This window comes from Dreissena polymorpha, chromosome 3 (assembly GCF_020536995.1).
Source record: "Dreissena polymorpha isolate Duluth1 chromosome 3, UMN_Dpol_1.0, whole genome shotgun sequence".
Classification (NCBI taxonomy): domain Eukaryota; kingdom Metazoa; phylum Mollusca; class Bivalvia; order Myida; family Dreissenidae; genus Dreissena; species Dreissena polymorpha.
In genome coordinates, this window is record NC_068357.1 from 41829850 (window position 1) to 41856453 (window position 26604).

At 35.0% G+C, this 26604-nt stretch overlaps 1 protein-coding gene across 50 annotated transcripts in view; it reads left to right on the forward strand.

Moving 5' to 3' along the window:
• LOC127873833 (uncharacterized) overlaps positions 1-26604 on the forward strand; it is a 433898-nt gene that overhangs the window by 183929 nt on the left and 223365 nt on the right. For 19 of the 50 annotated variants that reach the window (XM_052417870.1, XM_052417862.1, XM_052417866.1 and 16 more), the window contains exon 17: positions 5262-5357. The exons of 17 other annotated variants lie outside the window; for them this stretch is intronic. In XM_052417870.1, the coding sequence (XP_052273830.1) occupies positions 5262-5357 (96 nt within the window). Of the gene's footprint in view, positions 1-523; positions 631-1417; positions 3059-5261; positions 5358-26604 lie in introns of those variants that run through there. 14 more of the 50 variants (XM_052417877.1, XM_052417878.1, XM_052417879.1 and 11 more) reach the window with 1 other exon arrangement.

Genomic DNA, 26604 nt, shown 5'->3' on the forward strand with positions numbered 1-26604 from the left:
AGCCCATAAGGCTTTTGATACACTCTTGCACAAATAAAATGTTTAAACTGACATAAGAGGAAAAATATTATTTGCATAGTGAAAACAACTATGCTCATAATGTTTTGACCAATAAACATTTTTTATTTCTTACTTCATTGAACTTATACTGGCAAATCAAAGTTGTTGCATTACTAAGACATGCTTACAGCATTCATAACAAATTGCATAAATTGTAATGAAGTACAAAACAATTCAAGGTTAATTATGATGATATGACATGATTTTTGCCATCTTTTTGTAACAAACAGCTTGCTATAATTGACCGGGAACATAATTATTTCTAGTTGACTAGGTTTATTAAACACGTTTGTGACTTACTTTTGTGATTGTTTATTGATTGTTCTTATGTGAGTGTGCTTTACACATTAATATTGTTTGAATCTAGTGCTTCCTAGAAGTTGTGAAATTATGACCATAAATGTTTGCAATGCCCGCACTGCAGTAGTTTTATCTAATGGTAATTGCATGTTGCATTCTACAGGGAATAGGTTCGAGGGTGAGCGTGTATGGATATCCAGTATCATACTCAAGGAAGGCATGCAGGTGTGGGAGTCCAATCAGAAACCCGTGCATCTTGATCAAAACAAGGTATTTCTCACAAATCACTAAGCTTGACAGCTGTACTGACTTTGCAGATACAAGTGGTTTTCTTTACTTCTGGTAAGTAATACCTTTAGGAGATATCACATAACCATCACATAACCTTTTCCTGCTCAGAATCGAAATTAAAATGGCTATGTGCAACCACCATAAAGCCAAGAGCAAGTGGCAAACTGTTCAGGATGCATTTTGCTGCTCATCAGTTTTTTAGGGTCAATAATGAAGCCTTTAAAACTCAAATATAAAAAGGATATTAAATTTAAATAAATTTTCTTAGGGACTACAAACACATCAAAGTGTGTATCTGAGTGGTAAAGTGTTAAGAGGGTTAACAAATTTTTTCACATAAAGCAATCTTTACCACCTTTGGAAGGAGGCCATTAACTGAAAGTTATCCACTTCCTTATTTAGTTGTCTTTTGATTGTTAATGGTCAGTGCTTAGCTATTGGTATGCTGCCATACTTGTTAACCATTGGTTACTGCTCATGATTGTAAATTTAGTCACGTTCTGAGAAAAATGGGCATAATGCATGTGCGTAATGTGTCGTCCCAGATTAGCCTTTGCAGTCTGCACAGGCTAATCAAGGACGACACTTTTCGTCTTAACTGGATTTTCCTGTAGAAGAGACTTCCTTTTAACGAAAAATACCATACAAGCGGAAAGTGTTGTCCCTGATAAGTCTGTGCGGACTGCACAGGCTAATCTGGGATGACACTTTACGCACATACATTATGCCCAGTTTTCTCAGAACACGACACAACTGTATGTTACAGAATGAGATCCTGCCATATGAGGACAGCTGCTCTCTGTTTGATGTCACCAAAGGGGCGTGGCTCACAGTTCCCTGTGGCAACCTGAAGGACCCAACAGGTGTGATGTATCACAGGGCCATATGTGAACCTCTTTAATTGGGTGTGGAGGAGGTACTCTCTCCCCCCCCCCCCAACCAGATAATGTAGCAGATTGAATTAATGTGTGATACAATCAATTATCCTTTGATGAAGTGTTTCCGACATGATAATGTCAGAAGGGCATATACATCCCTGTTGTGTGTGTGTGTGTGTGTGAATGTAAACATGTTTGTTTGTTTGTTTGTGCAGAATATTTGGTGTCCAACTATTTTAACTTTGTTGAAGATTATGGGTTTGAAATAGATTTGCATGTATTATCATCAATCATATTAAGTCAACATGCTTCATGCAACAACCGATTGCTCCGAGGTCATAGTGGTAAACTTGGTATTTTTGCATATCCTGACATATGAATAACATGTGAACTGCTCACCACTATATGCCGCCAGAGTTACAAAACTGAAACATACCTATTTGTTACCCCCCGCCATAGGCGGGAGGATATTGTTCTGGCGTTGTCCCTCCGTCCGGAGCCATATCTTGGAAGAGCTTTGGTGGATTTCATTGAAACTTGGTACGAGTATATATATATGGATAAGAGGATGATGCACGCCAAATGGCATTGTACACCATCTGGTAATGACGGAGTTATGGCCCTTTGTATCTTGAAATAATGCTTTTTAATATAAGCTTACAGCTTTATCTTCATTAACACATGAGCCAGAGCCATGAAACTTTCCATAGTTATTCTCAATCATCTGGGGTGCTTCACATTCAACACCCATATTCCTAGGGGCTTAGGTCAAGGTCACACATTGAGGTAAAAGGGTGTTGTCCATCCATCCAGAAAACTTTTGTGTCCAAAAGCATATTGGCGGGGGATATCAATTCAACGAATTTGCTTGTTCCCTTTATCTGTGTCGCACAACACTTATTTCTTTGTCCAGTGAACTATATTGGACACAGTTTATCTTACACATTTATATTTTATTTGGTATGGCATGACTCCTGCATAATGATAGGTTTTCCACATCAAAAATGTCAAATAAAAATGTAACTACTGGTATGTATCAGTAAGTTATGAAAGAAATGAGGTACACATAATTCTATGGATTTAAAGGGAATCTAGCAAATCCGTATATATTGTGTTGATTCATGTTAGCTATTTATTTCTACAAAGTTGAGAGACAAAAATAAATCCAATAAAATAATGTTTTTTATATGTCACATAATGTGGCAGTCTTGAATGGTATTAATAAATATTAAAAAATAGAAACAAACCTGTAAAATTGAACTTTTAGACATGTTATTTTTTTCTGTTATGCGATATAATGTATGTATGTAAGCTTATTTATCTGTTAATGTTTTCATGTATGTTAGCTTGTTATTATTGAATCTAGTATAAGTTGAACAAAAACATTATTATTATTTTTGAATTTTAGACTGTGTTAATGTTTGTTTCTTGTATACATATTACGTGCCATCTATTGTTATACCTGTATACTTAATCTGTGTGATTCTAAGCATTTTGTAATCATCGATTAAATAAACTGCAAAACATAACAGTGATGTCAGTTTAATTTATGTTTGTTTGAAAGATTGATTTCCATTAAAGTCTCCTATTTATCATTCAGTCAAAAAACATATAGGGCTGAGTCGTACAAGAGAAATATTTATGACAAATATTTTAACAAGTTATAATATAAATGGGATATTTTTTAATGGAACATGATTTGATAAATATGTGTGCAGCTGAAAAACAACTATAGTTATGATATTGTAAGGTACAGGACTTTTGATGACCCCACAAGGTGGAAGTCATTGAGCTTTGCACTCATCAGTCCATATGAACTTACCTTTCAAAGCTTGTGTTTTAATTCTTCTATAAATGATGGGTGAATGAATGATATTTTGTGAATTACAGTCGAAACTGACCTAACGGTCACCTGAATTTACCGGTCACCTGCAGACAACGGTCAGTCTGGAATCCCCCCGACGAGAAACACTCTATATTACACCTGAATTTAAAGGCCACCTGTCCATAACGGCCAACGGCCACTATATTCAACGCCGAAATTCATCTTTGAACTGAAATCAACGCGAGTCGCGAAAATTAAAAACACTGCACATCATTTGTCCGTCTATTTTGCGGTTAAAGCGTTTGATAGCGGTAATTGCCTTTGATATTATAAAAGCGGCCCGCTGCGATTAAACTAATAATAAGGTGTTGAGAAGGTTTGTTTTTCGGGGATAATTGTGGGGGTTTCTTCAACAGAAAATATGTCAGAGTTTTTGACACGTTGAAAGGAATAATCGCTAATTATATGACCGCTAATTAGTACATTGTACTTATAACATTGAGTATCGATTTTAAAATAACATTTTCGGATCATTCTTTAAAAGAGCTTTAGCGTTCACAACACTTTTAAAAGCAATCGGAATAATAAATCACGGAATAACAATAATAGCTCTGTGTTGGACGTACGAAAGTATAGAGTGTGCTTAAGCGTAAGCGAGAAATTATGGAGAAGTATGAATCGAATGCAAATGTGAGTTTGAAGCTTTTTATTTGGTATGAGGTTGTTGAATTAAAATGCTTTTTGTGTGATGTTTGTGTAGGAATAAATTTTAACAAACTTTTTGCGTCTTTTCCTTGAATTAGAACGGTTCGATATCACCGTACTATCGGTTTATTAAAGCGAATCCGCTTTTTAGACTTGTACGGACATGACGTCAACGGCACGTCACAAGTTATATTTACTGAATGATCGAGATGCATGAGTAAACAATTATACTAGCGTTGAAAAATTCACTGCTTTAGTTTAATAACAATATGAAATTAAATCAATCTATAAGATGTTATTATGTATTATTCAATGTAAGTAAATTCTGGTATCATGCTTAGTTAACGGCAATGAGCATCTGTTTAACACTGTATGCAAACGACTGGGTGGGGTAACGAAGTAGCACTACTACCAACTGACAAACCATCTTCAAATTGTGATCCGAATTCAACGGTCACCTGTGGACAACGGTCACTTTGGCCATTACCCTTGACTGACTGCTGAATTCAGGTTTGACTGTATAATCATATAGGAATAAATTTCAGCTGCAACTAGTTTTGGCAGAATAATAGCCCTTATTCATGCAAGAAGAGAATGAGACTTTTCAAACCCTTTTTGTTTTCTGATCCTTTTAAACTGCATGGCGAATTTTTTTTAAACTTCAGTTGAAACCTATTTATTTGAGCCTGATTGCATCAAAAGCCAGAGGCTTATTGAAATGCTCTTGAGTCTGTTTCTTGGGCCTAGAACCAGGACTTGGTGTCTTTGAGGGAGATCTAAAGAACGCTCCCACAGTGGGGATTAAACCCATGACCTCTGAGTTGCTAGTCCTACACCATGTCTATTACACCACAACACCTTAAACCACAGCCGAATGATCATAAATTGTTTTTGTTTTTTTTAAATGTTGTAAGTCAAATAATTCATGGTAAAATCATCCTATGCATATATAGTTATTAATAGGCAAACCACTTATTCATATTTATTTTTTTTTGTATTTCCCACATAATTATGATTTTACTGAGCAGAAAGAAGCTAGTTTTAATCAAACACATTTTATAATTCAAAATCGTGGAGAAAAACATGTTTTTTTAATAATCTGGTCAAGGCACCTTTTGCCAGTTACCATTTGGTAAACATTACTTTAAAATATTTGGTTGAAATTTGGACACTGACATTAATCCAGACATGCTATTTTACAGAAATCTGGATTAAATCGAAGGCACGTATTGGTGCTGAAAAGTCAGCTTAGAAATGTAAAAGCAGACTTGAAAAGAGTACATGGACAGCTGCGGAGGGTAAGACAATCAAATTTCAGAAGTAGGGAAAAACGTCTGATCTCTGTATGTTTCAACAACAAACTTATAATGCATTTTACCCCTGCTAATGAGATTTGAAGGGGAGTATACTGAATCCGTACTGTCGATAGTTTTTGTTTTGCCCCGCCATGAGATTGGCAGATGTACATGTGACATATTGTTATCCCTATCCATGTTTGTGTGGGCTGGTTGGTGGCGGTGTTGAGGGGGCATTTCATGGTCGGCTCATAAGTTTGTTTGTATAATGAGATTTCAAAATAATTTTTCAAAGTGATTATCATATAAAGCCAACTTGTCGCTTTCAAAAATATGTCGCTCGCATAAAACATTTCTTATAGGGATATAGTTAAAGTATATTTTTGAGAGTGGCACATGACTTTCTTGTGCATACTTTGGATATCATAATAAATGAGCACAAGTAAACATGCAAGCAATCCAATGTGTTTGAAACAATTATGTTGGTTGCTTCAAGGTTTAGTTCACAGTGAACACTTACAACATGTATTTTTTATTATCTGGCTATTATTAAAGAACTTTTTTTGTCCAGCCTTCAACAGTGTTTTGCAACACAGAAAGACTTACAGATAAATGTATGTTGTAAGATCAAGCAAGAAGTGCCACACCATTTTCAGAATACTTTACGGGCCAAAAATATACTTCTTGTGGAAAACAATTATTAGCACTTGGTCATATAATATAAACAAGTTTGAATTTGATTTCCAAACATTTACAATATAACACAAAACTTTTCCTTTGAAGTATCTTTTTGTTTAGCAAAGTCAGCAAATATTTGTCTGTTGTTATATTTAAGGTGACTAACTGGGTGCAAGTTTCCATCAAGATCTACTTCACTCCAATTATTAATGTTTTAAATATATGATAATTACAAACATTTTTTGCATCATCCAAGTAGTTGCCTTTTTAAAGTTTCTATAAAGAGAACATATGAAGGCTATTTAAGAAATGAACATAATTTTAATTTCAATTATAAAATAAAACTTGATATTGAATATTAGCAAGTAAAAATTGGAAAATTGTTGTAATGTTAATTTGCCCCTTCATGTAGAATACAAAGGGTTTATACTTTTTACTCACAGAACTACATGGATATTTTTTCAGATGACCAAACTTGGTCAAACGGGGCTGGTTCAAAGGCAGCTTAGCCAAGTGAAGGCTAGGTTGCAACAGGTGAAAAGGGAAATGTTAAAGGTTAGAAAATATTGAAGTTGTATTTCTAAAATTTATATTTTTTTATAATCTTGTTAAAACATGTATTTTTTGCCGATTGACAAGTATCTAAAATAATTTGCCATATACAAACTTCTTGAAGGCTGAAAAAAGTGTCAGAAATTTTTCGGAAAAAGTCAAAAGAAGCAAAAATAACTTGACTGCATCTAAAAAAAAGATACACGTGTATATATGCTATTTTCTTGTTGAGTATTGGGTTCTTTTGAGGCGTGGTATAGAGGTGGTGTGGAATCCCTTGATATAACTGACACAAGATGCAGTTCGTTTATTACAAAGTTTTCAAACAGTAACCATTTTTTCTGATAAAAAGCGACATAAAAAGGTCAATATTATTTTTAATCATACATTGATATGATGTTATAAAATATTTCCTCTTTTATAGTTGTTGAAATAGTGTTTCTAAAAAGCATAAACTCGTTAATTTATGAGTATTTTTCATGCTTTATTGTCTGCTGACATTTTTTTCACAAGAAATTAACCTCCAGTTTTAAGGCTATTAAAAATGAAAATTTTGAAATTGTATAAGCCAATCCTAACCCACAATTCAATAAAACAACTTACTTCCAGGATGGCGGATTGACAATATCAACACAATCGATTACTTTGATGTTTTCAGATGATAAACTTTTTTTTAAAGAAGCATATCTTATACGATGGGTGTTGCAGAAGTTCGTGGATTTTCTTCATTCCTCATTAGTTTGTTGGCAAAAGTCAATGAAATTTACATATTATACAAACTTATTATCACAGACTTTATATAGACCCTTTCAGTTATTCTCATTTACTAGTGTACGTGTTGTGTCCCTTAGCTGGATGTGACGTAATAAGATGATACAAAATCCGCCATAGAGAAAATTGAACAGTGTCGCTGATAATATCAACGTTCCTTGCACTATTTATGCGTAAATGGCACGAATATTTTATTTGTTATTATATTGACGCCTATTAAAGCTATCGCTTTTCGCATATTTCATTTTAGCACGTTAGAGCGTGAAAATACATTAAACATTCCGTTCAATAACCCTGTGTGACGCAATTAAGACAAATCCCATACTGTTACCACTAAACTTTAAACGTAAATATTTTATTAAAATGCGAAATATTGAAAAAAGCGCCGAGCGTTTATTTTTTAATGGTATTGATCATTGGCATATGATTTGAGTGCTTTTTACCACTTTGGAACATGACCTTTAGCATTGAAAATGGGAATTGAAGTGTCAATTTACTTCACCTGCAAAGTTTAGACTCCGCCCACTGGTTGGCAAAACGAGGTGGAATTCATATAAGAGCCTATAGGGAAGGTTTACAAAATCATTGTTTTTCATGATATTTAGCATGCAAAAGATAATAAAGATCAAATAAAATTGTTCTAGTTATGTCTGAATAAAACATTTGCATGCAAGGAAATGCATTTTTGAAACGATGATTTTGTTTTTATTATTTGTTTTTACTAACAACGAACTCGGGAGTAGAACACATGCAAGAGCTCGGTATGTGGTTACGACAAAAATCTCCATACTTGACACTTACTTGGCACTTATTCGCGACCATTGTTTGGTTAAAAATTCTCATAAATTGAACTTATTTCAGGAATAAATTAAATTTGACGAACGAAAACAAATAATGCTGAAAACAAACAAAAAATAGATCGATTTTATGTACGCAATATAGTGTACCTAATTTGAACCTTTATTTGTCTAAAAACTTACCTTGTTACACATAAAATAAATTCTTTTGATTGATGTAATTGTTTGATTTAGTTGTTCACACCAATGTTGACACTCTTTGTTGCAGCATGTTTATCCCGGTATTTTATTGCACCTTTGTTCATCACAACCCGATTATCTCGTTATGATCGGATACTGTCCAGACAATTACAAAGACAACAAGGTGTCATAAACCCAGGGACCTATGCTTGGGTCCCTGCATAAACCGCATGTTGCAGCCTACTGTCTGTTAATTAAACACAATTTATGATACCCCCACATGTCATCCCCCCTTGGAATATTAAGCAGTCATTTGAGCCAAATTTTAAAGCCAAAATACTGAACAGTTGCTTCACTTAAATATTTTAACATTAAAACAAAATGAAGAAATTATTGGAAATGGATTTACAGGAACCAGTGTATAATTATATATTAGCCAGTTTAATCATAATAATACAATGTTTAATAACCATAAATACATTTAACATATTGTGGAATTTAACTGCTACGCAATTGAGGTATTTAACGGGTACAGACAAATGTTAACTCCGCTATTACGTGTATAGATTTCTAGTCCGTTATTGCAGTGTACGAAAAACCATCACGAAAACAAGCAATCACAATTGGGTAAACGATACTTGCGTTAAATAAATTGAATATATAGATTTATTGATCATAAAATGCTAGATTTTTATCACTCCTTATCACTAGTAAAGATATTTCAATATACATGCACAGACAGTTCAATTTGCATAAAATGCAGAGTTCTTTTCCGTATGTTTGCTAAAATTTATTATGCTGCCCCAAAATTTATTTTTGGGGTGAGCATATAGTCGCCGCTTCGTGTGTCCGTGTGTGCGTCTGTCTGTCTCTCTGTCTGTCCGTCCATGCACAATGTTTGTCCGGGCTATTTCTCAGCAACTAATGACCGGAATTCAATGAATCTTTATGGGAAGCTTAATTCACTACCAGGAGGAGATGTGCATATTATCAGTGGGTTCTGGTCGGATGATTTTTCACAGAGTTATTTTGTTAATATTGTCATTCAATGTAAACGAAACGAAAATCCATTCAATGGGAAAGAAAATCACCACATCATTAGAAAAATTGTAATGCATTCCGCCTGTTAGGGCTTTGTTTTATAATTGAAATGCACTTTCGATCGCTGATGAAAAATAAAACTATCCACACCACTTTTCCATTTGTATGCTTAAAATTATTAATATTGTCATTCAATTGAAACAAAACGAAAATTCATTCAATGGAAAAGAAAATGATACAATTCAACAATTGTTATATATTCCGCCTTTTAGGGCTTTGTTTTACAATTTATTGAATGCACCTCTTACACATTCGATCGCTGATGAACAACAGCAATATCCCCACCACTTATAATTGTGATCAAATTAATGTATGTTTCATTATTTTTGAAACATCATTTATAAAAGTCTTACTATAAGAAAGAATACGGCTTATAGTTGTTTTGTTTTGTGGGATTTTCAGTATTAAGTCTTCCAATCACGTTCTCTGATGAACGATACCACTGCTGCTTTATCAGCAGTATAAACCGAATATAAAAATTTCATTAGAAAACAATACATTATTAACAAGTACAAACCTTTTCGTGCATATGTTCAGTCCATTTACATCGTTGACAAAAAAACATTTTCAAACAAGATCTCTGTTCTCGTTTACAATCGATACACTCGATAATCCTCGAATGTCGTCACACAAGGGAGATAATTAAAAACCGTCAATAACTGAAAGGGTCTATTTAAGCTAACAATGCATGAATTCCATAAAGCGCGATTGAAACGCGTTGCCATAGAGACCTCAGTTACGACATGCTTCGCCCGCGTATATTTTATTATAAGTATGTGCGTTATACGCATGTAAATTTGGTTTACATTGTAAAGTGTCGTTGATAAAAAGAATTTATGGCAAACGAGATGGGGATATTTTTTTCTCTAATGGGATTACTGCCCCATAGATAAAAAAAACAATGGGCGCTTTCAAAGTTGAATGGGCACTTTGCGAAAATGATTGGGCACTTCTCAAGATTTTTTTCGTGTAAAAATTACAGACAATAGGAAAATCAGCGTCAGTAAAATTGCGAACGCATCAAATTTATTTCCGAATCTGTGACACAACTATATTGTTTAACATGTTAATTATATATTTAACAAACCCGATATTTATAGTAGATAAAAATAGTATTACCTTGCAATTTGATAATAGATAAATAATCCAATAAAACACTGCCATTATTTACGATATATGTGTTTATGAATTTTGTAAACACGGGCGTCCGCCATAGTTAGGAACTGTACAAAAAGTTTGTAATTTGGAACTAATCGGTTTATCTCGGAAAATCATTGATTAATGCATTTGTCGTTTCGATCTTAGGGCCTAGTAATTTCGGCAAATCGGAACTCAACTTGCGTAAAACACTTGCTCAATTAACCGTTAAACTCCACCTCTTTTCTCTGCAAAAGATTGGAAGTCGGAGCTATGCACGTTCTCTTATAGAAGTGGACAATTGCCATTAAGGAACAAATCAGGTCGTGCTACAATGTCCTTGTGAAGAGTCTAGTAGGACCTGTAACTAAACTCTGGAATACACACTGAGGAACAAACACACAATTGGTTCGTCATGTTGATTGCTAGACAAAGGAAGCCAATTTTGTTGGCGAATTTTTTTCTCACTTTATTGCTTCAGACAGGAAGCGGCTTTCCTTTCATGACATCAAACTGTCAATTTACTCAGAGTGCAAATTTTCGGAAAGCTTTAACTGACTCGTTGTTTACACTTCCATTAAAAAAACACTTGCTAACATTAAACTTTGGATTAAATTATCAAAATAAAGCAAAAGCGAAGTTAAAAAATATGATTAAATTAATTTGCGTCAGTTCAAATAACGCGTTTCACGTAGTAAATCAACGAGTTTTCATGACGACAATAACTTTTAACAAACATTACTGCGACGACGCGGGGATCGATCTACCTCGATTTTTTTTCATGAACAATGTCATAAGCAGAGTAAGAGCAAACAAATAATTTAGAATAGTTTATCTTATATAAGTTTTATGCACTGGGCATCGCATTGCGTAATGGTGCGCATCGAATTACGGAAATGATGCGCAGTTTTTCGTTTTAATGGGAAAAGAACGCACTGCGCACCTTTATCCCGATCACTGGCCGCAAATATCACGTGGCGTCACATAGCTACGTCACACTTAAGTTGAATATTCAAAGTTGTTTACATCATTCTCAGCTGTAACGCCGCGAAGGTAAAAACTACAGTAGTTAACGTAACGAAATCATGACGTCAGTTGAAAACGTTGAACTAAGCACGGTGATTAAGTTTGGTCACTCATTGGGCTACACACCGACCAAAACGTTTTAAGAAGTTGAAAAGTCGAAACAATTGAACTGTTCAAGATTGTTAATATTCAAATGGCACGAGGGATTTAGAAAGGGACTCGAATCGATAGAAGATGATACTCGAAGTGGTAGGCCGACGCAAGTTGAACAAACCATGACGGACAAAGTAAGAGATTTTATTAAAACAGGCGTTTAACAGCGCAATATATCGCGGAAGAGCTTGGAATTGGGTCTTGAACGGATTACACAATACTAACAGAGGATTTCAAAATGCGCAAAGTTAGTGGTCTATGGGTTCCAAAACTTCTCTCTGATGAAGAATGAGTGAAACACGTTTAAGTGCTCAGAAGAGTTTTTGAGAAGATACCATGAAGAAGGAGAGCGCTTTTGGACCATATCCTCGCACTTGATGAGACGTGGCTATGGCACTATGATCCGGCAACGAAAGCACAACCCTTAGTGTGGAAAACAGCAGCAAGTCCTCCGCCGAAGAAAGCCCGGGTTATGAAGTCTGGTGAAAAACATATGTTAATCTTCATGGATAGACGGGGAATGATGCTCATCCACCAGGTGCCCGATGGTAAGACAATAAACTGCTACCTATTATCAAATGGTAATGAAAATTTCGTTATTTAATTCATATTTAATGAAGTATTATTATGTATTGTTAATTTTACAATTGTGTTATCACTAAAAAGTATTCGTATTCAAAACAGAAAATAAAATAATAACAATTTAAAAAAATTACTTGAAACTTAAAATTCTAAAATTTGCCTACTGCATGTACTTCGCCGGGATTTAATGAATGCCCTTAGGAAAAAGAGACCTACGATTGATGTCAAACAACACCACGATAATGCACCTGCGCATAGGACTCAGTCAACGGAACTTGAGAAAGATGTAATCGGTTTTCACGCCTCAATCATCCTCTTTACAGCCCGGATTTGGCCCCTATGGACGTCGGAGTCTTCCTGGAAGTAAAATCATAGTAAAGCGGTATTTGCTGTGCAAGTTAACAGGAACTTACAGTTGCAGCACAGAGAATCGTACGTGTCGTCTTTTGACGCTGACTGGTATAGAGCCACTTTTGACAAGTGGAATTCCCGACACATAAAGTACATTTACGTTGGAAGTGATTATGTATAATATGTTGAAAAGATTTGACAGTTGTTAACTTCATAACGTCATTGACGTTGAACAGAAACGTTATGTGTGCGTCGTTGTGCGCATTGTTCACATGTTTAAATATCTGTTATATCTTTATTGATTTATTAATTTCCATGATATTTGGAGAGTAGATTTTGAAAGGACAAAATATTCTTATCATGTAATTTATGTTACCGAATGAAAGTTATTGCGAAAATCCACGAACTTCTGGAACATCCCTGCTTTAAAGACCAAAGGCCAAATATTATAACCCCCCCCCCCTTTGAAGAAGACGGGGTATATTGTTTTGGTGGATGTTGGTCAGTCAATTGGTTAGTCTGTCGCTAGACCAGTTTGTTTCCGATCAATATCTTGTCAACAAATTGATACTTTACATGTGAATTCGCCTTGGACAGAAGATAACCCTATTAAAATTCGGGTCACAAGTTCGAAGCCCTGTTTGGGGCGCAGCATACATCTCCGAAAGCGGACCTCTTGTTTTAACTATGATTCATGGTCATAATTCATAAGATATATTTGATGAAAAATCTTTGCGAAAATTACCCACCACTCATAATGATTATAACATAGATGTATAATGTTTAATACACTCTAAATTCAACATAATTTTCATGGCGGTTGACATTCTTTTAATGAAATACATAGAATTTTTTAGACATATTTGTTTGCTTTAAGGCCTAGTTGCATCAATCCAACTCCCAGCTACTGACCTTCTGGGTCGCTTGGAGTAGCAACTTATAAAGGCCTGTTTCATGTTAACTCGCCGCATGGAATCTGTGGAACACTTAAATCGGTAAAATGAGCCGCATAAAATGTTTTCTGGCATAAATTTAAACAAAATATCATAAATATTTGCCTTTTAACCATATTACAAAACTGACATGATATGGTGTTCTTGAAGAATAATTTAATAAATCAAAGTTTCAAACACATCAACTTTTCCAGAAAATGTGAACACTATGCAATGGAAAATGCCAAAATATTAATCAAAATAAATTTCTGATTTTGTTTTCGTTGAATGATTCAAGCAGAATGATGAGCGTTGTATTTTTTGATGCGCTTAAGGGCAGAATTTCTGATCTAGAGAAACAAATAATTCAATAAAAGGGATTTTTTTTCTAATTCAAGGATGGTTTTAAAGGTGGTCTGACATACTTGCTTGACACAAAAACAAGGAGTTGGAGTCTCGTTTTTGAGGATATTATTGGGATACCGGACTCACGTTTGTGTAGAAAATTGGGAATATCTCACAAATTATTTAACATTTCATGGATGTATACATGTCCATGAAGAGAGAACAATGCAAAAGAACCATAACCATTCGTTACGCATGTAAGAATTATTGTCCTTTTTAGCTCACCAGAGCACAACGTGCTCATGGTGAGCTTTTGTGATCGCTTTTTGTCCGTCGTCCGTCGTGCGTCGTCAACTTTTTGCCTTGTGAACACTCCAGAGGCCACATTTATTGTCTGATCTTCATGAAACTTGGTCAGAACATTTGTCCTATTGATGCCTTGACTGAGTTTGTAACTGGGTTATGCTGGGTCAAAAACTAGGTCACAAGGTCAAAACAAAAGAAAAACCTTTTGAACACTGTAGAAGTCACATTTGATGCCCAATCTGCATGTAACTTTGTCAAAATGTTTGTCTAAATGACAATGTTTGTTGAGTTTAAAAATGGTTCCGGTCCATTGAAAAACAGTGCCGCCAGTGGGCGGGGCAGTATTCCTTATATGGCTATAGAGGAACATTGTGAACACTCTAGAAGTCATAATTATTGCCCAATCATCATGAAACTTAGTCAAAACATTGGTTTTAATGATCTCTCGGACGAGTTCGAAAATGGTCCAGATCGGTGAAAAAACATGGCTGCCAGGGGGCGGGTGAGTTTTCTCTATATTTCCTTATATGGCTATAGTAAAACCTTGTTAACACTCTAGAGGCCACATTTATTTTCCGATCTTCATGAAACTTGCTCAGAAGATTTGTCCCAATTATATCTTGGATGAGTACAAAAATGGTAATCTTTGCTTGAAAAACATGGCTGCCAAGGGGCGGGGCATTTTTCCTAATATGGCTATAGTAAAATCTTGTTAACACTCTAGAGACCACATTTATTGTCCAATCTTTATGAAACTTGGTCAGAAGATTTATCCCAATAATATCTTGGAAGAGATCGAAACTGATGCCGGTTGGTTGAAAAACGTGGTCGCCAAGGGGCGGGGCATTTTTCCATATATGGCTATAGTAAAACATTGTTAACACTCTAGAGGCCACATTTATTGTCCAATCTTCATGAAATTTGGTCAGAAGATTTGTCTTATTGATATCTTGGATGAGTTTGAAAATGGTTATGTTTGCTTGAAAAACATGGCTGCCAAGAGGCGGGGCATTTTTTCTTATATGGCTTTATATGGCTGTAGTAAAATCTTGTTAACACTCTAGGGGCCACATTTATAGTTCGATCTTCATGAAACTCGATCAGAAGATTCATTCCAATAATATCTTGGACGAGTACAAAAATGATACAGGTTGGTTGAAAAACATTGCCACCACGGGGGCGGAGCTTTTTTCCTTATATGGCTATAGTAAAACCTTGTTAACACTCTAGAGGTCACATTTATTTTCCGATCATCATGAAACTTGGTCAGAAGATTTGTCCCAAAGATATCTTGGATGAGTTGGAAAATGGTTTTGGTAGCTTTAAAAACATGGCCACCAGGGGGCGGGGCATTTTTACTTATATGGCTATAGTAAAACCTTGTTAACACTTTAGAGGCCATATTTATTGTCCAATCTTCATGAAATTTGGTCAGAAAATTTGTCTCGATAATATCTTGGATGAGCTTGAAAATAATTATGTTTGCTTGAAAAACATGGCTTTTCAGCAGCTGGAGTTTCACTTCTTTATATTCCAAGGGGCGGGGCATTTTACTTATATGGCTATAGTAAAATCTTGTTAACACTCTAGAGGCCACATTTACTGTTCGATCTTCATGAAACTTTGTCAGAAGATTCATCCCGATAATATCTTGAAATGATGCCGGTTGGTTCAAAAACATGGCTTCCAGGGGAGGGGGGGGGGGGTGGGCGGGGCATTTTTCCTTATATGGATATAGTAAAACCTTGTTAACACTCTAGAGGCCTTATTTATTTTCCGATCTTCATTAAACTTGGTCATCAGATTTGTCCCAATAATATCTTGTTATCTCAGGTGAGCGACTTTGGGCCTTTCAGGTCCTTTTGTTTTGTCAGCTACCGGTTTCACCGGAGGGGACTTATGGTTTGCGCTCTGTGTGTGTGTCTGTCTGTCACACTTTTCTGGATCCTGCGATAACTTTAAAGTTCTTAATATTTTTTCATGAAACTTTAAATATAGATAGATGGAAATATGGACATTTTACACGTCATTTCATTTTGTTCCTGCATCAAAAATTCTGGTTGCTTTGGCAACAATTAAAAAAAATCTGCCAATGGTGAAGCCGGTAGGGGACATATATTGCTTGGCAATAGTCTTGCTGTTTTTTTGTACAATGTAACTTTTAGGGCTATATCTCAGATACGATACAAGTCAAGAAATATCTAACAAAGCTCTACCAAAAATAATGATATGACTGTCATGTCATAGTCCCCATATTTTGATTTTTAATTAAAATAAACATTTGATAAGTAGTTAATTTTTTTTTTGGTCTGTTACTGTAGCATATGCAACATTGCAACTCTGGGTTAAATGTTTTGGTTTAATAAAAAGAATCATTTTAAACTTTCAAATTCTGAACATTTTGGCATTTTCCATTGCGAGTTTACATGAAAAAAGCCTTTATGAGTTACAACTCCAGCGAATCGGAGGGTCAGTAGCTGTGAGCTGGATTATTGCAACTAAGTTTATACCCTTAAAGTTAACAAATAATCATGAAATGATAAAACATCTTACACAGTTTAAAAAATATCATCTATATACATTTTTATCAGAAACTGTTGTAGTACTATGTATTTCATTGAAAGAATGTAACCAGCCATGAAAATCATCTCGAATTGAGACTGTATTTTATAATATTTATCTATGATATATTCATCTTGAGGCGTGGCTAATTTTAATAAAGATATGTAAAATCACAAATATTTTATGAATACTTTTCCACTAATCATATTGAATATAAATGTAGACCTTTGTTCTTTGATGTTTATTGACTGTAAACATCAAAATAATCGATTGTGTTCATAGTGTCTAACGACCTTCCTTAAAGTAAAGTGTTTTCTGATTGGCTGTTACAATATCAAGATTTGCATGCTATAAATACCCTAAAACTGACATTGCATGGGTGGTTAATTTCTTGTGAAAAATGACAACTGACGATGTAGCAAGGAAAATACTCATAAATAAACGATTTTGTGCTACATGAAACACTATTTGAACAAAAGAACATATTTTAAAAGAACATATAAATTGATGATTAATTTCAATATTGACATGTTTTTTTTGTCGCATTTTTTTATCAGCAAAAACAATGGTGACCGAGTAAAAACTTTTCCATAACGAACTGAATCTTGTGCCATCGTTCTACCAAGGGATTCCCACGATCTCTATACCGTGACTCAAACAGAACCCACGACTCAACAACAAATACCATATATACACATGATTCTTCCTGTTAAGCTCAGTAAAGTTATTTTTGCTTTTTTTAAATTTTGCTGAGAAATTGTTTCAGCTTCCAAGAAGTCTGTATGCGGCAAATTATTTGAAATAGTCAAGTTGTCAATTTTCCCAAAGACATGTTTAAACAAGATAACAAAGGCCTTGTCCTTATACACATGCATACCAAATATGAAGGTTACATATGAAGCGAGATAGAAGTTATGAGCATTTTTTTTAAACCTAAACGCAAAAGTGTGACGGACAGACGGACGGACACAGAAACACACGGACAGTGCGATCACTAATATGCCCACCGTCGGTGGCATAAAAATTAATTTGATCATGGTATTGTTGAAAACACATTAAGAATCTATTGTTGACATACCGTAATTATATAGCCGAATATCTTCATTTGACACATTTCTGGTCTAAAGAAAATTCCAGTTCACCTAGTTCACGCCATATCGTCTATATTATACAACGATTATTTTACTGGCCGCGAACTGACCCTAATACCTTGCGGGTTGGAATGCAATACCGGTACATTAAATTGAGGTCTCGCTTCCACTGCTGGAACGAGGGCTTGTTTTAAAATTGATACGTTTAGATGTTTTAATGTTCAATTTAGAAAACAATTAAAAATGGTTTGGCCAAAACGAATATCAGGATAGGGAAAAACGATACTTTAATGAACTTAAATATACTAGTACACAGACAGCTATATGGAACTTATTACTTAATATGAGAACATAGCCTTTAAGTACGTACACTCTGGTGCTGACAATCCTCTGAACATGAAGGAGCATACACAAACTGTATTGATGTCAAGAGTTTAGTGTAAAACTGTTCTATCCATCAAGCCTTTTCATTTGAGATACAATTGTTTCATGCTGAACACGCAGTAAAACAGTGTTACATGCTATACTACAAAGATGCGGTCATGTTTCCAATGTTCTGTGGGATTATGCTCAAATCAGCCAATGGAATAAATGAAGTGTATTCATTCGTGTCTAGCCGCGGGAAATTTTATTTGAATTTTTGGACACTTACAAAAGTCAGGTAAGGTGCAAAGCTGGCTTACACAGCTACGCCGAAAAAGAATAAAACTGAAATAATGCATAAGTTGTGTACGTAATAATCGCTATAGATGCATAATTTTTTTACTGTTTCGTATTTAGATTTTAGATATGTCCCATTTTAATTTTTCACAGATACATATCTTATCAGGACCTTTGATACAGGGTTGTCATAAGAAACTGATTGCTGATCAACTGTATTTAATCACATCATACAATGATTTTGTTTTTCAAGGTGCCACAGTACTGTTACTGGTTAAATCACACAGGAGATAGATAGGATTATTGAACTCGAATTTATGGGCATACTAAGGTCATGTTTTTACATGGTTTAACTCAGGTACATTTTTTGCTGTCACTAACCTTTGCGTTTTTACTGGAGGCGTATAGCCGACTAGAAAACTATCAATCTTCAAAGTTATTAATGTTAACAATCAAATGTGTTGCATGTGGTATTCCAAGTTTCAGTCTTCCGAGACTGTTAAACGAAAGAAAGTATTCTTAAGGGAATACTCAAGTTTATATGGAGTTATAGAGTTGCCCTTATCACTACAAGCACTAACTGATGACGTGAAAAAAAAAATAATTTCTGATTGTTTTGTTTTTGTTTATTTGTTTAAGCAGAATGATATGTGGCATATGTTTATGATGTGCTGAAGTTCATACATTCGGATCTAGTAAAACAAATAAGACACAAGGGGATTTTTTTTCTCATTAAAAGATTATTTTGAAGGAGGTCTGACAGACTTTCTTGACACAAAAACAAAGAGCCCAAGTCTCATGTTGATTATTTGACTACCGCAAACTCATGTTAGTGTCAAACATTGGTAATATCTCAGTCATTATTTAAGATTTCATGGATGTATACGCCATATTCATGAGGTGAAGTACCATGCTCAAGAATCATAACCCTCCACTTGCTAAAATAAAAGTTATTGCCGTTAGTTGTTTTTATATGATGTTTTCAATGCTTTATCTTGGTCTATTCAAGATTTTACTCTGAAACTTAATTTTTAAATGTTCAGCGATTTATGAAACTGAAGCTACCTTCATGTTGATTGAATCGTCAAAAGATGTTATCTGCATTTTATAGTCTGCTGCAAACACATCACAGGTCCAAATTAGGTTTAATTTTTGGCGTGTAAAATCGTATGGCAGTGCTCTTGGAATTTTTGTTCAAATATTAGCCATGGGTTCAATATTGGCCCTCACAAGACGTTTGACGTTTCCCTTATATTTATTTAATGAAAACTCTTTCGTTCAGAAACTTCAAGACATAGATGTTTTGTATTTATCATGAAGCATGGTATGTTTGTCTTCTGTAGAAAAATTAAAATAATGCCCCACATGAGGTCAAAACTAGCTGTGCCAAGATGATTTATTTTTTTTATAATTTTACTTATCTGTTAAAAAGCTGATCTTAAACCTAAATGTTTAGGATTTTTATATTAAGTGTCGACCATCATATCATGGTCCTCTACCAACATTTTTCAAATCATGACCTTTGGGTTTAGGAATTATCCTTATTATGTTAGTGTATTTTTATGCCACCAACGGAGGGCATATAGTCCGTCCGTCCATCCTTCCGTCACACTTTGCCTTTAGGTTTCTAAAAATGCTCATAACTTCTATGTCAATTGAGATATAACCTTCATATTTTGTATGCATGTGTATATGGACAAGACCTTTCAATACGCACAAAAAATGTTACCCCTGTGACCTTGACCTTAAACTGAGGGTCCGCGTTTAGGTTTCGAAATCTGCGTTTAGGTTTCGAAAAAATGCTCATAACGTCTATGTCCCTTGAGATATAACCTTCATATTTGGTATGCATGTGTATATGGACAAGGCCTTTCCATACGCTCAAAACTTTGTTAAACCCTGTGACCTTGACCTTGAACTTAGGGTCCGCGTTTTGGTTTTGAAATCTGCGTTTAGGTTTCGAAAAATGCTCATAACTTCTATGTCCCTTTAGATATAACCTTCAGTATTTGGTATGCATGTGTATATAGACAAGGCCTTTCCATACGCACACAAATCTTCACCACTGTGACCTTGACCTTAAACTTAGGGTCCGCGTTTAGATTTCGAAATCTGCGTGTAGGTTTATAAAATGCTCATAACTTCTATGTCCCTTGAGATATAACCTTCACATTTGGTATGCATGTGTATATGAACAAGGCCTTTCCATACGCACATTTTCACCCCTGTGACCTTGAACAAAGGGTCCGCGTTTAGGTTTAGAAATCTGCGTATAGGTTTCGAAAAAATGCTTTTATCTTATATTCAAGGGTTTATAGGGGTCATGTGTCATTCTATGGTGACAGCTCTTGTTTTAAATCTTTTCTGAAACTGCATGGCCCAAAAGTGTGTTAATCGTCATGAAACATCTTAAAGTGGTCCTCTGTTTTTTTGTGTTTTTTTTTCAATCATATCCCGCTAATACCCCTGTTGTCAAAACTTACCACGCCCATTTAAATTTGTAAAATAAGTTAGTTTTAAATATTCCATGAAACCCAATGGTCGAGGGTTTTGTATTTGGTTCGTAACACTATAACATGTAACAGTTATAATTTTTCTCAAATAGTTTCTCAAATAATTTCTTTTTAAACCATTACATGGGTTCAGAACTAAGCTCGCCTAGGGGTCACATGACTAATATAGACTTGTATAGATAATAACTTTAAAAAACTTTACAATGCTTTAGGTATTTAATATTTTGTGTACTACGTTGCATGGTGGTTTTAGCACCGTCCTTTGGGTAAAATTGTGTTGTTTATATATGTATCGTTAAGTAAAAACTTTAATTTGTTCTTAAACATGTACTGTTATAGACCATATCTTACCTGTACCATACAGAGTAAACAAACTTTATAAAAACCACGTTTTTAGACAAACATCACAGTTTCTTTTATACCACATGATAAAATATTACATTTCTGAAGTGAAATAACAGCAGTGAAAATAAACAAATTGTTCTTTTCACCGGTGAAAAGAACAAATTTTCGGAACTCCCTTTTCTAATTTTAGATTATCATAAATAATTATATATATATATTTTCTATGATCACGAGTGAATTAAAATCGACATTCCACCGAATCTTACACATTTCCTTTTATTTTATGCTTTTTCACCGTTTATTTACATTTTAAAAGAGTTTAACTGGAGAATTTCGCTGGTATAATGACGTCATTTCGTCACACTTATGACGTCATTTTGTGTTTTGAACTGTATTAAGGCACGCCACGGGAGAAGGGGTAACTTTTCAGCGAAAGGGAAACAGCTGTTAATTATTTTCTTGAAAAAGGGGCATAAACGAAACAGAAAATGTGTTCATGTCAGTGTAAGATCGTTTTTTATTTCACTTGTGATCATAGAAAAATAATATTTACACTCGTGGCTGCGCCACTCGTGAAAAATATATTTTTTGATCGCTCGTGAAATAACAAACGATCTTACACTGACATGAACAAATAGCCTCTATATCTGCACATTAAAGTTTAGTTTCTACATGTGTTAAGTGAGCAGGTGAGTCTGAAGAATGTTAGAACCATAACTATTGCCCCATTTTAAATAGAGTAATTGCCTTAGTGAATGTTCTTATACTTCGATTTTGTTTGGAACAAGCTTCAAAAATTGTTAGAGGTATAAACTTAAAACTTCATGTGTAGGTAGATCTTATTAAGAGTGCTGTTCAATGCATAAGAACCATGTCTTGCTCACCTTTTCAGAGTATGTTCACTTTGCAAATGGTTGTACTTAAATGTTGTCTGAAGTATATCTAAAAAGAAAAGAACATTTATAAGCTTGAAACTTTATTTAGTGGTTGTTCAGTTCACAATAACTCTTGCTCACCTATGTTTAAGAGTAAATGCTTTATGCTTATATGTGTACTTAAATATTGTCTGGAGAATCTTCCGACAAGTAAAAGAAGAAGTAAAAACTTGAAAATGAATAGAAAGGTATATCTGATTAACGGAGGGGGATGTGCATTACACAAGAACCATAACTCTTGCTTACATATTAAGAATAGTAATTGTCCTTTGTGCATTTTCACAAAAATTGTGTCTGAAGCAAACCTGGAAAGTAAAAGAGTTACCAACTTGAAACTTTATATAAATATGCAATTAGATCTAATTATTGTTATGTGCAGTGCATATGAAATGTATATATTGCTTCCATTTTTAATTTTTTGCTATTATTTTTTTACAAATACATTTTTTGTGGAATAATTATTAAATCTAATGTATAAGATGAATGCTCTTGAAACATAATAAGTAATAATGTTTTTATAAATGAGTTGTACACTGCTCAAAAACAATAATACCTTCTGTAATTAGAGAGTATTTGTCACCTATTAATTGATCATATTTGCATTTTCAATAGAGCATATCTTGCATATCATGTGAGTTCACATTGCAAAAAACGATATATATCAACGATTGGAAGAGCAGTGCTTATGAGCCATTACTCCTGCTTTCGTGATTTCACAGAAATATTCCTTGGAAATGCTGACATTTTATGCATCAACTATATATAAGTTACTTAGGCAAAACGCCATTAATTTCTAGCTTGGATTTTTGGAAAACCAGTTCTTGTGACTGAACTGCTTTTGCCTCTGACAAACAAGCATTTCATTCAAGATCAAAGTACTGACAGTAATGGTGTGACGATGCTTTTGATGAGGATGGATATAAAAGCATCAATTTAAGTTTATCTACATCACAATTGTGTATGTGGGTACGAAAATTGTGGGTACGAAAAAAAATTTGGAACGAAAAAATGATGCCAACAAAAATGTGGGTACGAGACAAAATTTGGCTACGAAACAAAATTTTGGTACGAACAAAAAATTGGATACGAAAAACATTTTGGGGGTACGGGGAAGTAGTTACCTTGGGGAACTTGACCAATTCAGCGAAACTGGGAGGCAAGTTGCTTTCTCGATCAAATCTAAAAATAACTACTTTTGGGGTTTTCCCAGCGTCCCAGCGTTTGAAGTGCCACCTGGCAGTTTCATGTCTGGTTCCTGTCCAAAACCTCTCGATAAATTTGAAAGAGGACGGAAACCAATCTGCCTCTACCATTATCAATAATAATCAGCGAGGTATGCCGATTAAAAAAAATAGCTAACTAAATCGGACTGGCTCGGCCTTTTACATAGGTTGTCATTGTAAGAAATGTGTTCATGGTATGATAACTTAGAGGAGCTGCTCCGCTGAGTCAGCATCGTCAAAAATGAGAGTTCTTTTTATGCCCCCGGGTCGAATGACCGGGAATATATTGTGTTTGGCCTGTCTGTCTGTCATTCTGTCAGTCATCAAAACTTTAACCTAAAACTTTAACCTTGGTTAAAGTTTTGCGATAACTTTTGCAATATTAAAGATAGCAACTTGATACTTGGCATGCATGTGTATCTCATAGAGCTGCACATTTTGAGTGGTGAAAGGTCAAGGTCCTCCTTCAAGGTCAAAGGTTAAATATATGGCTTCAAAGTGGCGCAATAGGGGGCATTGTGTTTCTGACAAACACATCTCTTGTTGTAATCAAATTATTACATGTACAATTACTTTGTTTCAGATTTCAAAACAACAAGGGGATCTAAATAGGGTTGGAAATAAAGAAGGAAAGGAAAATAAAGTGGTGAATCAGAGATGGAGGAAAGGAAACATACATAGAAATGTGAATCAGAGAAGAGTTACGAATGAGGGAGGAGCGGAGAAGAACAAAAGAAAAAAAGAATAAAACGAGTTCGGGATTATGGCACAAAAGTTAAACTGGTAACGGTTGCGAGTGAAGGAAAAAAGTTTTTAGCTCCCCTGATTGCTCAGGTGAGCTTTTGTGACCAGTCTTTGTCCATCGTCTGTCCGTGTGTCCACATTTGTTCGTAAACACTCTAGAAGCCACATTTATTGTCCGATCTTCATGACACTTGGTCAGAAGATTCGTCCCAATAAAATCCTGATCGAGTTTGAAACTGGGTCGTGCCGGGTTAAAAACTAGGTCACTAGGTCAAAAAAAAGAAAAAACTTGTAAACACTGTAGAAGTCGCATTTCATGCCTTATCTTCATGTAACGTTGTCAAAATGTTTGTCTTAATGATATGTTGGTTGAGTTCAAAAGTGGTACCGATCCGTTGAAAAACATGGCCGCCAGTGGGGGTGCTATTTTTCTAATGTGGCTATAGAGAAGCCTTGAAAATACTCTAGAAGTCACAATTTTTGCCCAATCATCAAAGTTGGTCAAATATTGGTTTTATTGATTTCTCGGACGAGTTCGAATTTGTCCAGATCGGTGAAAAAACATGGCCCCCAGTGGGCGGGGCATTTTTCTCTATATGTATATAGTGAAAACATGTTGACACTCTAGAAGTCACATTTTTGGCCCAATTTTCATGAAATTTGGTCAGAACATTTGTTTCCTTGATATGAGAGTTGAGTTCGAAAATGGTTCCGGTCGTTGAAAAACATGGTTGCCAGGGGGACGGGAGAGTTTTCCTTATATTTATAGTAAAAAGGCTTGTAAACAATCATAAATTAAGGTCATGTAACATGCGAGACAACTCTTCTAAATATTGCATTTAAGTTTACAGTATTTACTCCCCTTTGACTATTAATGTTTTCATAATAATATAGTGTCTTTTCTAGAGGGCACATTTCTTTTCCGATCTTCATGAAACTTGGTCAGAAGCTTTGTCCCAATGATATCTCGGTCGAATTCGAAACTGGGTCATGCCGGGTCAAAAACTAGGTCACTAGGTCAAAAAAAAAGAAAAACCTTGTAAACACTATAGAAGTCAGTCAGCGGGGCAGTTTTCCTTATTTGGCTATAGAGATACCTTGTAAACACTCTATGGGCCACATTTTTTGTCCGATCTTCATGAAACTTGGTCAGAAGATTTGTCCCAATGATATCTCGATGGAGTTGGAAACTGGGTCATGCCGGGTCAAAAACTAGGTCACTAGGTAAAAAAAAGAAAAACCTTGTTAACACTGTAGAAGTCACATTTCATGCCCAATCTTTATATAACTTTGTCAAAATGTTTGTCTTAATGATATGTTGCTTGAGTTTAAAAGTAGTTCTGGTCCGTTGAAAAACATGGCCGCCAGTGGGCGGGGCAGTTTACCTTATTTGACTATAGAGAAACCTTGTTAAAACACTAGAAGTCACATTTTTTGCCCAATCATATTTAAAGTTGGAAAATACATTTGTTTTATTGATATCTCGGAAGAGTTCCAAAATGGTCCAGATCGGTGAAAAACATGGCCGCCAGTGGGCGGGGCATTTTTTCTGTATATGTATATAGTGAAAACATGTGAACACTCTAGAAGTCACATTTTTGGCCCAAATTTCATGAAATTTGGTCAGAACATTTGTTTCCCTGATACGAGAGTCGAGTTAAAAAATGGTTCCGGTCAGTTGAATAACATGGCTGCGGGGGGGGGGGGGCAGTTTTCTTATATTTATATAGTAAAAACAGCCTGTGAACACTCTAGAAGTCACATATTTTGGCAAATCGTTATAAAACTTGGTGAAATGATTGGTTTTATATATATCTCAGATGAGTTCGAAAATGGTCCCGATCGGTAAAAAAAACATGGCCGCCGGGGGGGGGGGCAGTTTTCCTTATATGACTAGAGAGAAACCTTGTGATCGAACACTATAGAAGTCTCATTTTTTGCCTAATCATCGTGAAATTTAGTCAATACATTGGTTTTATTGCTTTCTCGGACAAGTTTGAAAATGGCCCAGATCGGTGAAACACACTAGTAGCTCACCTGATTGCCCAGATTTTAGAATTGGTCTTTGTCCGCCGTCTGTTCGTCCACATTTGGTTTGTAAACACTCTAGCATTCACACTTCTTAAGCATTCTTTATGAAAGTTGCTGAAAGATCTCATTCAAGTTTGATAATGAGCAAAATCACATAATTAATGCCATAATTATTGCCCTTAGATTGTCCAAATTTTCATTATATTATACAAAATCATTGTAAACACTTTAGAGG